Here is a 15,089-nt window from a genome sequence, read left to right on the forward strand (position 1 = left end):
TGTTACAAACAATGAACAAAGCCAGAAATATTGGTGTAATCATGGACCTGAATTTAAACAGCTACATTAAGCCAAATACAAAGACAGCTCACTTATGTTTGAGCAGGATTTGTAAAAACGTGTCCATGTGTTTATCTTCAGTAGACTCGACTACTGTCACAATGTCAGATCTCAGATCTGTTCAGATCTCCCTAAATAATCAAAAAAACAGCTGCAGCTGATTCAGAATGCTGCTGCTGCTCAAGTCCTCACTAAGACCAAGTGGCTAACACCACTCCAGTTGTGATGTCTTTACACTGGCTTCCTGTCTCTCAAATAATTGATTTCAAAATACTACTGTAAAAGCACAGAATGGTTTAAGGCCAAAATACATTTCTGATCTTCTGCTACATTATGAACCATCCAGACCTCTCAGGTCGTCTTGTACAGGTCTGCTTTCTGTCCCCAAAGTCAGAACTAAACATGGAAAAGCAGCATTCAGTTTTTATGCACCACATATCTGGAACAAACTCCCAGAAAACTGCAGGTCTGCTGCTTCTCTCAGTTCTTTTAAATCAAGGCTGAAGACTTTTCTGTTTGATGCTACCTAGTCAAGTTATTGTTCATTTCTTACACTGTAGTCACTTTTATACAGCATACATCATATTCCAATATAGCTTGTTTTTATTTGTTTTTTAATTGCTCTTTAATGTTTTATGTAAAGCACTTTGAATTGCCTTGTTGCTGAAATGTGCTGTGTAAATAAATTTGCCTTGTCTTTCCTTATATATTCTCTGCAACATTCAGTCTATTTGATATACAACATGGAAACTGCAATGTGAAAGACAATGCAAATGTTTTTTAGTCCAGGCTACCTTGTTCCAATTAAGTGAAATTGTGTGTTGTATGAATTGTGTGCCACCTTTGGGGCAACAGGTGTGGAAAGGGCCCTTTCCTGTTGCTCAAAGCAAATTTCATAAAGAAACAGTTATTCCAGTCTGACGAGGAGGAACATGACTTCCCCTGACAGAGCCCTGACTTTAACCCCATTCAACACCTATGGGAGGAATTGGAACACCACTGTGAACCAGGCCTAGTCACGTTCCAAGAAACTTGTAGATTAGCCTTCCTAGAAGGGTGGAGGCTGATGTAGCAGCACATTGTTTCCGGGGTGAGATGTTTAACAATTACGTATGGGCACATAAACTCGGTTTTCCACATATAGAATAGGATATAATATAGTATAGTACAGACTAGTTAGTAGTACAGTATAGTGTAGAAGGCTCACTTTAACAGTAACACAGAAAGTATTCTCAAAATTAAATTTATATAAGCCCTCTTTGTCTCTATTTGTTTTTGTTCTATTTACTTAACTCTTGTTGTATTTATTCAATTTCTATGCACACTGCTGAAGAGCTGGGAAACTGATTTTCATTGTACTCTGAGCATAATGTCAATAAAGATCTATCTATCTAGTATAGAGAGATATTCTTTTATGACTTGAACGTCATGAATGAATGTAAGGTTACAGGCTAGGTTGCCTACTCTGCAGGAATATTACATGAACATTATAGGGATTTTACAGGAGTATTATAGGGGTATAATAACCTTCGGGTGGGCAGATGTTTTGTGGCTTTTTCCCCCCACATTGTAGACACACCCATAGACTGCCCTGGGCGACCAGGAGCCATGATTAACAATGTGTCTGTGTGTGTGTGTGTGTGTGTGTGTGTGTGTGTGTGTGTGTGTGTGTGTGTGTGTGTGTGTGTGTGTGTGTGTGTGTGTGTGTGTGTGTGTGTTGGGGGTGTAACTGGCGACCCTGCAAATCGCTCAAGTTGTCCGCTGGGTTTATCCGGAGGAATTTGTGCCCAACCAAACTCTAGTGTGCGGGTCGGACTGCGCGTCTTGGGCGTTTGAAAATAAAAGAATCTCGGTTTGGTTCTCATGAGAGGACGGAGCGGACCCACGCACATCCTGACCTCAGCCTTGTCCAGTCGCTAGGGAATGGCTTTGCGGTCCAGGACGGGCTTCTACCGGCAGGAGGTCAACAAAACCGTGTGGGAGGTTCCGGAGAGGTACCGGGACCTGAAGCAGGTCGGAACAGGAGCCTATGGGACTGTGTGGTAAGTTAAACACAAACTTTACAGCCCAGAGAAGTATTGATTGAGTTTTGGTGTCAGCTGATTTGGAGCCAGTGTTTAATGCCATGTCGGACAATCGGATTTACCAAATGCATTGTCATCCAAAACCACGTCTTCTTTTGTATTTTACTTTGCCTTAAATAGGCTACAGGGGTAATACAGAAGTAGATATGTTTAAGTATTTAGTAGAGGAGTATTTTAAGTATTATACTTTTTTTTTTAAATATCGAAATAGACCTTTTCCTAATGCACAAGAAAGAAACAATAAAGCGAAAGTAAAAAAGTAGCCTACCCTGTCTAGATAATTGAATGAGACAATTTTACATTATTTTACTCAAGTATATTTTTAGCTGAGTACTTTCACTTGTACTTGAGTATTTTATAATATTCCTGCAGCAGCAGTAGGCTACACTGCTTTAGTGGGATATTTTGGTCAGCAGTCTCTCCACAGCTGGCTCTGCAGGGCCTTTCTTTGCATTGTGTTGTATGGATGAGGGTCAACAAAGAGCCCCCCCCACCCCCACCTCCCCATTCTCATTGTTGGAAGAAGTCAAAGAGCCTGGGTTAAGTGTATAGAATGCACCACTACATTGTCTTCAATCACCCCCACCCCCCCACAGCAGACATTGTGACTTATGATAGCAAGAAAGGCACAGGTGTAATTGATATTATTCAAGAGGCCCTGTTCCATTTAGATGTTATTAATTACACCTGTAGATATCCTTATAGACTTGTTAAATGCCTGCTGTGAAAAAACAAAAAGTTATGGAATTTGGACCCAAATATTGTGTTTTTAGGGGTGAAATATAACCTGTTTTGTATCGGTCTTTTTCAGTTCAGCATGGGACCGCCGGCTGGGGACGCAGGTTGCCATCAAGAAACTTCATCGGCCCTTCCAGTCCAAACTTTTTGCCAAAAGGGCGTACAGAGAGTTGCGACTCCTCAAACACATGAAGCATGAAAATGTAAGAACGCTCTCCAAGTATTTTAACGCATCTTGTGTGATTTTTTTAAACAAAGGGAACCAGACTGCAGCGTGAGGTGGAAGCAGATCGGACAGGCTGAAGGGATATTAAGAAGGGGATTTACAACATGACTGCCTCGAGGTCTTTTGGATAAGGAAATGTTTGAATCAGATTTCATTTGTATTTTTTATTTCTCCTGTTCAGGTCATTGGGCTGCTGGATGTTTTCACTGCTGAGATTGCATTGGACCGCTTGCGTGACTTGTAAGTTCCCGTGCGCTCCTGCTCACTGCTGACTATAAAAGGCTCGTTACTACACTGGAGTGATCTGACTCTCCTTCTGTTACCATAGTTACCTGGTGATGCCGTTCATGGGCACTGACCTCGGCAAGCTGATGAAGCTGGAGAGATTATCAGAAGACAGGGTGCAGTTCCTCGTCTATCAGATGCTGAGAGGACTCAAGGTGAACACCACGAACCAACACAGTCACACGCATGTTCCTCATTGCCTTCACCAGCATACATGCAGTTTCTGTCAGAGCAGTGTAAATACGTGTAAATGATGTCTTATTTACTCAAAAGGGAATGTGATTACCATGTTAGTTACCCAAGTCAGGGTCATATACACTTGTTTCAGCGAGTGGAGCCCAAGTTGCTGATGTTGTCTCATCTCTCCTCAGTATATCCACTCTGCAGGGATCATCCACAGGGTACGTGAACTTTGACCTTTCAGGCTATGAGCCTTCGGGTGGGGCTCTTGCTCTTTTTCACACTCAATCCCATTCATCCTGAGATTCCCACACAGGGAGCTTTGCTCTGTTTGTGTGTGTGTGTGTGTGTGTGTGTGTGTGTGTGTGTGTGTGTGTGTGTGTGTGTGTGTGTGTGTGTGTGTGTGTGTGTGTGTGTGTGGTGCATTTGAATGTGTTCCTCAACTCAAGACAGAATGATACGCTGTCTATTTCATTTTATCCTGAAATGTCCCAGATGTCTGAACATCTTTGACTTCACCCACCCAGTTAACGGCTTGTTTTAAAGCTTTTACTATAACTTGCATGAATTGATTTTGAAAATCTGGGATTGTCACATTCATTCTGAATGGCTGGATTCAGCCCTGGGAGTAAAAGTAAAATGATTAAAATGGAGTGATTTTATTATAAAATTATATTTACGAATGTCTTCTGATAACTCCTATCACTTACTTGATCTCCTTTGTCTCCCATTTCTGTTTCCCACAGGACCTCAAACCTGGAAATTTAGCCATTAACCCGGACTGTGAGCTAAAGGTACTCTAGCTTCACATCAAGCCGTCATAATGTGAACATCCCATACACCTACACATTTCCATGTTACACTTATTTTTCTTTCCCCTCTTTCAGATTCTTGATTTTGGCTTGGCGAGGCAGGCCGACGCAGAAATGACCGGCTACGTCGTGACACGCTGGTACCGAGCACCCGAGGTTATCCTCAACTGGATGCACTACACACAAACCGGTAAACTCTCCTAACATTTTGTGTGAACGGGTGTGCAGAAAAAAAGGCAAAGAGACCCATTTCATAACAACAAAGCTGATTTTTGCTCTCTGTTGCAGTGGATATTTGGTCGGCGGGTTGTATTATGGCAGAGATGCTGCTGGGAAAGCCGCTGTTCAAAGGAAGCGATCGTATCCTTAACTGTCACCAACGCTGGCTTGGCTTGGTTTTGTCTTGCACCGATTGTGTCATACCTCATCATTTAATTGCTGTTTTCATTGTCGAATTGCTGTTTTCAATCATGTTGATCACACTAGCATCATAAGCTGAATAGAAAGCTAATTTTTGAAAGGGAAAAAAAAATCCATCCATGCAACAGTTGATACTTGACCAAAGCTACTGCCAGACCTGGACCAGCTCAGAGAAATCATGAAGATTACAGGAACCCCAGCTGCTGACTTTGTTGTGAAGCTACAGAGCCAAGATGTAAGTCGTACCAGGCATATTAAAGATGCGCTCGATGCACACACTGGATGTAAAGATTTGAAAGGTGGTTGTAAAGACTTTGCAGTCTGCTCCCTCAAAACCTCAAAGAGAACAGCGGCTGTCGTCATTTTGCTTTCCTAGTTGTCAGTGCATTCCAATAGTGAGTTTGACAGCATTTTAATCATACAAAGAAGAACCAGAATGTCCATAGAAACTTCTCAAACCACTTCTGCTCCATAACCATCCATTCATGTTTGCTCAGTATATTTGAAACACTAAATTCTAATTATTTTCACACATAACTAAATACTTTAGTTTTAATAAAAAATCATTGAATCATTTGTGTGTCAGTGAAAACTGTATATTTAGCTATAAAATGGTCAATATAAAGATAAAAGGTAGAAGAATAAAATCTATCCATACCTAACTTCTCTGTGACTTATGGAAATCCCTTAGTTTACCAACCTTTGTCATGCTTCTCTCCACTTCCTCTCTCGACAGGCCAAAAACTACATCAGAAGTCTACCAAAAGTGCCAAAGAAAGATTTGCTCTCTCTTTTCTCCAAAGCTAGCTCAAATGGTACGTAACGATCTATCTATTCTCCAGTTTGCCCTGGTGTTGGCGCACTGGTCTCTGTCATGCTGACCTTGACATGTATATCTGCAACACACAGCAGTGTGTGTCTTGGAAAAGATGCTGCTCCTGGACCCTGAGCAGAGGGTGAGTGCCTCGGAGGCGCTCGAGCTGCCTTTCTTCAGCGAGTTCAGAGATGCCGAGGAGGAGACTGAGGCGCTGCCCTACGACCAGACCATGGACAACACAGACCTGCCGCTGGACCAGTGGAAACGTAAGAGAGAGGGGAGAGGCCGGTTTACATTTACAATGGTTTATGCCAACAATGGGTCAAGAGACTATGTGGAATTTGAAAGGTGTTGCTTGTAGTGACAAACTACACTAAAGTGAAACAAAGTTAGCATCTAGCTGGTAAAGACAGTGGAGCATTTAGCTGCTAAAGAGTCAGATATTTCCCTCAGGAAGTTGAAAACAGAACTAAAAGGGGCACCTGAAACACACCCATTTAAAGCTTTATTCTCCTTTAAGGGACATTTAGTTTTGCTAATATTCAGCCTAAATTCAGATCGCCAGTGTTCTGTGTTGTCACAGTACCTGCTGTTTGCCAGAAGAGGTCAGTGAAGATCTTAACATGTAGTAATACACAGCAGGCGCCGTTTATTATATGTACAACTGGAAAGGTAGCAGAAGAGGAATGCAGTTTGGAGGTGAAGGCGAAGGTGTTGAACGTGGATGTGAAAGTAGGACACAGACATGATTTAGAATGGACGATGCATACTCCTGTCTTTTGTGTTTGTACAGGTCACACTTTCACAGAGATACTGACCTTCAGGCCATCCAGGGACTCCAGACAGACGTCACTTTAAGGCACACATGCACACAATATTGCACACGTCACACAAACATACACACGCACCCAAAAATATTATGTTCTTGTTGACTTTGTTGTGTTTGTGTAGGAGTAATGGATATTATTAGTCTGAATGAATAAATGTGATTTTCTCAGTTGTTAAGCGGCTCAGTTGTGTTTTAGTGTGTGTGTGAGTGTGTGTGTGTCAGATTATGTATCCATCATCCATAGATAACATGGTCAAATTCTACACTAACTGTGACTTCTTCCTTAAAGTCAGTCTATCCATTATGTAGCTGTTTTCTTTTGTCTGTTTGCTCTTTGATTTATTCTGATAATGGCGGCATTTCTGGAGCTGTGGGCGAGGTCACCCATTGAACAGTACCAAGGTTGAAGCTGGGAATGAAGAAGTGAATAATGTCATATTAACTACTGCATGTCCCACAAACAATGTATCTTCATGTAACGATAAAAAAAAAAATTGTGAATGAAAATGGGGCCAACAGAAATGACTTTTAGTCTCACAGTTTATTTTAGGTGGAGCTGAGTTATGACGATGCCATGTTAGATTTTGTTGTATGTATGTGTGTTTTAAAAAAAAATATGAATTCCATATTTGTTCAGGACACATTTCCTTTTACAGTAATCAGACTTGTGACATTTCCACATTTGGGTCCGTCTCTAAACCATTACACCATCCTACAAACTCCAAAACACTCCCCTTAAACTGGCTCTGAGCCTGGAGCCCTAAGACGGGAGCACTGCTGCTCTGAACTTTTTCCTCTTTTGCATCTGAGCTTTCTCCATGGACTCCCATATCATCTGGGAAACTGACCCTGGATTTACCAGTAAAGATATGTAAATAATTTTTTTTTGCTACTGAGCAAAATCTGCAAAGAGTCACTCAGGGTGAAACCTCCTTCTAAACACATTCTACGGACTTTGATCTGCCATCAATTAACAGCAATGCACTTCTCATTAGAGTGACTGAGAAGGCATATATGTTTCTCCTCAGATATCTCTGATAAGAGCTGTTTGCCTGCTAATATTGACTGACTATGCAGGGCCAGTTCTCTGTTTCCTGGTAGCTTTACACTTCAGATTCATACGGAAAAATGGAGAATACCTACAAATCTAAACAATACGGAGGACATTCAAACCTCAGCAGGCTTTTGTTGCTGCTGTTTCTGGCAGGTAATACATGATTTTCCTATTGAACAAAAATACCAGTGGCAGAGTCAGAGTTTTAGTTGGGATAATTTAGTCCTTTGGCACAGTGTGTGAGTGCTGCCGTACTGATTTTAAAGGCTGTTGGGAAAACCTTTTACTGCGTTTTACTTGGAAAACTCCTTACTTTGTGTATATTACCTGCTATAAATGTGATGTGATAAATGTATAAATGTGATGTAATGAAATCATGAACTGCAGTAAATGTTTGCGGTACTTACTTCACTTGAGTTTTTCCATTTTAAGATACTTCTTCTGGTCCTTTACGTTTCAGAAGAAAATATTGTACTTTTTACTCCACTACATGTAATTGAAAGCTCTAGTTACTAGTTACTTTGAAGATGAAGATTTTACATAAAAAAATATCAGCTTTTAAATTATGAAACATTGTTGTAGATTTAAATACACAACACTATATGAAGTAGTTACAATCAGCTCCACCTCAGCCACCTAAAACAGTAAAATGCTACTTCCAATCCAATAATATAATACATACTAAACACACATTTTATTTCCTGTGAAATGAGTGCTATTAGTTATGATATTTTAGGTATATTTTGCTCATAATATGTCTGTACTTTCACTTTACTGAATGCTGTATTTCTACGTATAATGAGGTATATTTTACATGGTGGCATTGTGTATTGCAAGCCCATGTAACGTTTGCTAAACAATTCTTACTTTAGTCACAAGTTAGAATTATAAGATAATGGTAAATACTAAAGCGTAGTTTATTGGTAACGCGAATAAAAAGGAGTTATGAAGTTAGCAGACAAATCTAAGTTGCACAGTATGTAAAGTTTGCTAATGCAAGCTAATATTAGCCAAAATAAGTTACTGGTCATGCCAGACTTAGTAAGGCTGTAGCAGCAAAATGCCTGAGTGTATTCAATCGAGCAGGGGGTGTTTTATTGCTTATGAATTTCACTTTTAATTTTAACAGAAATGTTATTTCTTCTTTGATAAGTTACATAGCCTATCTTTAAGTTAAGGATGTGATACCTCTTCCACCACTGCTGGATTGTTAAATTTCCCAAGATGTTCGACAAGAAAATCCAAATAAAGGTCCATTTATTGTCTTTTGCCTAAGCTTTTGACCATATCACACCATCTGCTGATGAAGACTGTGTGATATGGTCACTCAGTTTTATCGGGATGAATCTATTGACTTGCTCAGTTGCTAATAATTTTATTCAGAGCCGCGACTTTGCGTCCGTGTTAGCTTAAAAATCAAGCATCAAAGTTCATTATTGACCTTGGAAATAATAGTTTGACCAAACAATCCAAACTTAAAGTCCACTTAGTAGCTTTCAACAATCTTCATGACAACTGAGCAAACTCCTTTCACTGATGAAGACTATTTGATACGGTTGAAAGCTCTGGAAAAAAGAAGTAAGTGGACTTGAGTTGGGATTGTTAAATCAAAATAGTATTCCCGAGGAGAGGAATGGACTTTGATGCTTAATGCTGATGTTTAAGATAAAAATGAAATATGTTTTCAATGACCGTATAGGCCTTCAGCCAGTACTGTCTTCAGATGAAGAGACCCCTGGACTAGATGACGATGACGACAACGAGGGTAAGCGGTTTTCTATTCAAATAAACAATAAAACCTAAATTAAAGATGCTATCTTTATCAATGTTAATGTCCAGATGCTAAATAAATTATTTAATTTCATTCAATTCTGTAATATCTTGGTATGATTTATGACTGTAAAGAAATGTGAACACTCGATTATAGTGGTAATTGTGACATTTCCAGAAGCAGTGAAAATCAGCTGTAAAATTGTTGGTCCGGACTACGTCACTGTGGGCGTGCCAAGCAGCGTTGAATGTTTTTCCAACTGCCTGATGATGAAAACTGCATGTAGCTATTCTATGTCTTTGGATGGACAGATTGCCCAGGGTCAGGGCAATGTGCTAGCCTTCACTGTTAACAATTGGGTGGAGGCCTTAACAGTGACATGTACAGCCACAGTTGAAGATACAGGGCTAACTGCGACGACAACAAAGCAACTGCAAGTGTTAGGTAAGTGATAGCCCTTTTCTTGATTTTTAAACAAGACATTGTTAGGGTTTGTTTATGAAAGACTGGCCTGTATTTATAACTTCTGTACTTTGTGAATGTCTTTCCCTTTTAATGACTCTATTTGTCTTTTTCACCTTAGCTGGACCTGCCAATGTTTCCATCACAGGCCCCGATCTAATGAATCCATCAGTGAGCCACACCTACAGTTGTCATGCCTACTGTCGGCCATCTTGTATCTATGCCTGGAAGACAGATAAAGGCCCATGGATAGGTGGTCAAGGGAATGTTATTTCAGTCACTCCTCAGGAGATGGACAACTCCAAAATGCTCATTTGCAAAGCTACCAATAGTGTGTCTGGGCTGTTTGACACTGCTACTCGGAACATAGCTGTAGCCTGTAAGTAAAGGTCCCAAACCTGGAGAGAACACCTTTCCAGTCAAATTGTTTTATTCATAAAAGAGGGGCCCGGATTCATAGCTAGTTTTAAGCATTATGTGAATAGTTTGACATTTTGTGAAATACGCTTACCTGCTTTCTTGCCAAAAGTTCGATGAGAAAATGTATACCATTCTCATATTTGTTTGGGAAATATGAAGCTCCTGCCGGTAGCCGTTTAGCTTAGCTTAGCCTAGCATAGCATAAGGACTGGAAACATCAGACACTACCAGAACTTCTAAAGCTTATTTATTGTTTAAACTGTACAAAAAATCCAAGTGGAACGACAAGTTGTGAATTTATGGGGGGTTATGTCCCGTACTATTTCTTTCTCCAAACCAGGCTAGCTGTTTCCCTGTTTCCAGTTGTTATGCTAAGCTTAGCTAACCTGCTGCTTATCTGGGGAATAAATAAATATAAAGGTTGTCATTAATACAACTGTCATGTTTATACAGTTTATCTAACTTTCTGCAAGACAGCAAATACGCTTCTCCCAAAATGTCAAACTATACCTTAGTGAACGAACTACAAGTTAGCTAATAGGGACAGACAACTGAATGAACATTAGATCATCTGAAAGCCTTTGCACAAAATTGATTGTACAATTTCTTTCTCAACAATGATCTAGCCTCACTATCTTTCTTACAGCTGGTCCATCTGAGGTTCAGATCAAAGGCCCCGATGTAATAGAAATTGCAAAAAAGCACAAGTTTGTGTGCACTGCTGAATGTCTGCCTTCTTGTCGCTACGTGTCGTCTGTGGACAGCCAGACTGTGAGGGGCAACGTGATTGAGATAGCGGTGGATTATCCGCTTAAATCTGTCACTCTCAGGTGTGAGGCACAAAACACAGCTTCAAGGAGGACAGCTACAGCCGTAAAGACTGTACAAATAGCAGGTGGAGGAGCCATAAAATGGTTTATAAAAGTACATCATAGTAACACTTGTGTATACTGTTACTTAACCTGTTTTTTTTTCTTCTTTTTTCTCGTGTTCAGGGTCAGATCGCAACCTGTCCACTCGTCCTGAAGCGACCTTAGCTGTGCTGCTGCTGGCCTTCATCATTTCTGGTGCCTTCACACTGATGTGATCCAGCTGCAGACAGGTTAGGGTTAATATTGTAGAGTTGTATGATCCCAGCAACATTTTTATTTTTAGTTGCTTTTTAAAAATGTAAGTGCATGGGTCTTACTACATTACTTCTATTATTCATATTTATTTGTAGTTTGTTTTATTTTATTTCTTATCATTTTGTGCAATTATTGCAGCTGTAATAGCAGGTAAAGACTTATTGTTCTTACCATTTTAAAACTAATTTCTCTCTGCCTTTGTTTCTGTCTGTCAGATCTTTCTTTCTCAGATTGAATGTGTGATGAAGAAAGGTCGGTGAATTGTGGAGAATTAATGACTCATGTACCGGTTATCTCACGCTGCATACTATCCTTTTCCATTCGTGTTGACAGTGGGCTGAACCCCTGTTTGCACTTTCTAGTACGAGGCGTGGAAAAGCACTTGGTCATCGAAGTGTGCATATGGGATGTTGGAACTGAGGAGTTGTGAAGATATGTGGAAGATTCTTCCACATTGATACATTTGAAATGTAATCTATACATAAATAAAACGATGACTTTTACCACAAGACTCAGACACTTTTTCTTCAGTTACAAAAGATGTACAAACACAACATCTTATACTTGCAACAATGGTGGAATGTAACTAATTAAATTTACACAAGTACTGTACTTAAGTACAAATTTGAGGTACTTGTACTTTACTCAAGTCTTTTAATTTCAGGCCATTTTCTTCTTCGCCACTTTCACAAAAGTTTTTTAACACTAGTTTATAAAATACGATGTTTTATTATAAATTCAACTACCCAACAATATACATACCTACAAGTCCAGCTGAAAACACTTCACTCTCAAACACTTAGTTGATTGACAGAACTGTTTGGATCGTTTCCAGTTTCCAAAATGTGAGGATTTTTCTGCATTAAGTACTTTTACATTTAATATACTTTAAGTACATTTTCCTGATTATACCTACATACTTTTACTTAAGAAACATTTTCAATGCAGGACTTTTACTTGTAACAGAGTATTTTTACAGAGTGGTATTAGTACTTTTACTTTAAGAACAGGATCTGAATACTTCTTCCACCACTGACTTGCAACAGTGGTTTCCATACTTGAGGACCAGACACAGGTGTTTTCAGTTAGACCTCTGCGCAGGTTGTTTGGGTGGAGCTATGCTGGGAATTGAACTATAGTCACTAAGCCTAAATGAACTGATGCAAATCATAAAGCCGTGATTAGTTCCACTCTAACGAGTGCGTTCAAACTGACAGGAGAGCGAGGGAGATGTCAACCAAGCATAGATTGTACACGACCACACAGTCCTGAGATAAGGTCTGATCGGGCTAAACAAGTGACAACGACTGTGTGTGGGTGTGTGAAGTGGCTTTAAACTGGCAGTCTAGTGAGAATGTTTGATGATTTGATAAATTGATGTGATGCTCCTTGATTCAGTCCTGGCTCCACCTGCAGGTTGGATGGTGATGGTACACCACTGAGATCTGCGATTAACGTTTTTCTTTTCTGATAAGACAATCACAAGCCACATACACATACAACACAATGGGTATGTGTGTGTGTGTGTGTGTGTGTGTGTGTGTGTGTGTGTGTGTGTGTGTGTGTGTGTGTGTGTGTGTGTGTCTGTTGTTTTTTCCAAGTATAGTCTTATAAAGATCCAGGGTCCTTCATCTCCTCTATCAAATTCATAGAGGGCTGATGCAGCCCGTTCCATTGACAGCAAATCCATAAAGTCCTTTAACCAATTGTCTGTGATAAAGCAATTGGGTTTATGAATTTTCCAATTCATCATGATAATTCACATAACCAACCAAAAAGGCAAAAGCGATGATGCGTTGAATAAGTTGTTGACTTTACAGATCCGTGATTAATAAATGGGACCAGTGGGATCACTCTTAACGAGAAGGCTCATTTCCAACCAGCCAAAGAGCATTTAATTAAAAAGAACTAACAATGGGGCGCCTGTAGAGCTCACCTGGTAGAGCCCCATGTACAAAGGCTCAGTCCTTGTCGCAGCAGGCCGCAGGGTCAACTTCCGACCTGCAGGCCCTTTGCTGCATGTCATTTCATCTCTCTTCCCACTTTCACATCTTCAGCTGTCCTGTATAATAAAGGTCCTAAAATGCCCAAAAAATAATCTTAAAAAAAAAGATTCTTATGTGTTAAAATGCAATCTAAATGTAAGTTCAGTTCAATGCTCTGCACACTTCAGGTACGTGTTTGCGGTCATCTTATGCTGGCAAATCGCAGTGACAGTTTAAGGACACACCCAGGGTTCATATCAGTCCACTGACAAACACTTTCTGAGAAGTGCTCCACTGTGGTTTGTACTGCTGTTTTCTTTGATTAAACAAAGAGGCCGTGCAAACCCCTTCTAAACCACTACTAAAGGGACTCTGACAGTAACTGATATATTGATCAAATGTAGAGAAATAAAAAAATCTTCTACGCAAAAGGTTCTACTAATATACGAGAGACCCAGTTTGGGAGTCACAAGTCAAAGTTCATTCTCTATTAGAAAATAAAAACATAGCTAATAGTATAACCAGCTGTGGAAGAAGTATTCCTTACTTAGGTAAAAGTACTAATACCGTCACTGTAAAAATACTCTGTTACAAGTAAAAGTCCTGCATTTAAAATGTTACTTAAGTGAAAGTATGTAAGTATCTTTAGGAAAATGTACTTAAAGTATTAAAAGTAAAAGTACTCAATGCAACAACAACAACAACAACAACAACAACAAAAACTCACATTTTAGAAACTGGAAACGATCCAAACTGTTTCTGTGTTTATTCGTCTGATCGTTTCAGCTGGACTTGTAGGCCCTTATATTGTTGGGTAGTTTAATTTATAATAAAACATCAGATTTTATAAACTGTAATGTGTTTTGTGTGCTGAAGTATATTATCATCTTATTGTATCTGCACATTCTATAACTTGTATTTAAGCTATATCTGAACTATCTATATGTATGAGGACTCAAATGAACCCTCTCACACTTCTATAGGAAAAGGGCCACAGGAAACATCTGGAAAGCGTTATCAGTGGGGCCCCAAGTTAGAAATGTCTTTGTTGAAAAGAAGGCCAGTTGGCTTGTAGCCATTGGTCAATTATTGATCCCACCCAATTTATGAAGTATAGACATGTGTCCTTCACACAAAGAACCTCAGAGTGACCATTGGAGAATTGGAAAACTGTCGCTCTCCGGGCTCTTCAGAGCTTGTAAATTGATGCTGAATTCTTTGATAAACCTTTATAATCAAGAAACAGCTTCAGCGGATTCCTCTCAACACAACATTACAGCATCGCTACCAAATACACCACAGTGCAGACATCTTAATGTGTAAAGTAACTAGCAACTAAAGCTGTCAGATAAATGTAGTGGAGTAAAAAGTCCAATATTTCTCTCTGAAATGTAGTGGAGTAGAAGTAGAAAGTGGCATGAAAAGAAAAGACTCAAGTAAAGTAATTAGTACCTCAACATTTGTACTTAAGTACAGTACTTGAGTAAATGAACTCAGATACATTCCACCACTGAGTATAACTATTATGTATATCTTAGAGAGCCGGTGTGCATTCAGTGGACAGTCACTGGATCAACTTATTTCGCCTCCTGAGTTAAACAGTGTCAATTCAAACTAGAAGGGCATTTGGAAAATGCAGACCTCCGCCAAGGCATGCCCTAGCCCACAATGTTAATGCAGTGTGAATTTTACATTTTCTCTGATTATTCTTACTACACATGAATGCAGCACAAATCCCCTATATCACAATGTTAACAAAAGTTAAACATATTTTGTGTATCTTCCCCATGATTCGGATCCACTCTAGAATTGAATGGGT

The 15,089-nt window shown here is 39.6% G+C and overlaps 2 protein-coding genes across 4 annotated transcripts; both read left to right on the top strand.

The window, feature by feature from the left end:
- The first annotated feature begins 1,785 nt into the window (after positions 1-1,785).
- LOC120553798 (mitogen-activated protein kinase 12-like) lies at positions 1,786-7,911 on the top strand. Its single transcript, XM_039792511.1, has 12 exons — positions 1,786-2,102; positions 2,956-3,085; positions 3,290-3,348; positions 3,437-3,548; positions 3,765-3,794; positions 4,320-4,367; positions 4,461-4,575; positions 4,674-4,745; positions 4,961-5,040; positions 5,542-5,620; positions 5,715-5,888; positions 6,416-7,911. The coding sequence occupies exons 1-12, from the start codon at positions 1,984-1,986 to the stop codon at positions 6,478-6,480; spliced, it is 1,083 nt and encodes a 360-aa protein (XP_039648445.1). The 5' UTR covers positions 1,786-1,983; the 3' UTR covers positions 6,481-7,911.
- Positions 7,553-11,788, top strand: LOC120553799. 3 transcript variants are annotated; one of them, XM_039792512.1, is made up of 7 exons: positions 7,553-7,658; positions 9,205-9,270; positions 9,454-9,720; positions 9,860-10,117; positions 10,805-11,053; positions 11,154-11,260; positions 11,501-11,788. In XM_039792512.1, the coding sequence occupies exons 1-6, from the start codon at positions 7,580-7,582 to the stop codon at positions 11,243-11,245; spliced, it is 1,011 nt and encodes a 336-aa protein (XP_039648446.1). In that variant the 5' UTR covers positions 7,553-7,579; the 3' UTR covers positions 11,246-11,260; positions 11,501-11,788. The 3 variants fall into 3 exon arrangements, with proteins under 3 accessions (XP_039648446.1, XP_039648447.1, XP_039648448.1); XM_039792513.1 differs by having other exon boundaries at positions 9,457-9,720; XM_039792514.1 differs by lacking the exon at positions 10,805-11,053.
- The last annotated feature ends 3,301 nt before the right edge of the window (positions 11,789-15,089 follow it).

Source organism: Perca fluviatilis, chromosome 23, assembly GCF_010015445.1.
Source record: "Perca fluviatilis chromosome 23, GENO_Pfluv_1.0, whole genome shotgun sequence".
In the NCBI taxonomy this organism is placed as follows: domain Eukaryota; kingdom Metazoa; phylum Chordata; class Actinopteri; order Perciformes; family Percidae; genus Perca; species Perca fluviatilis.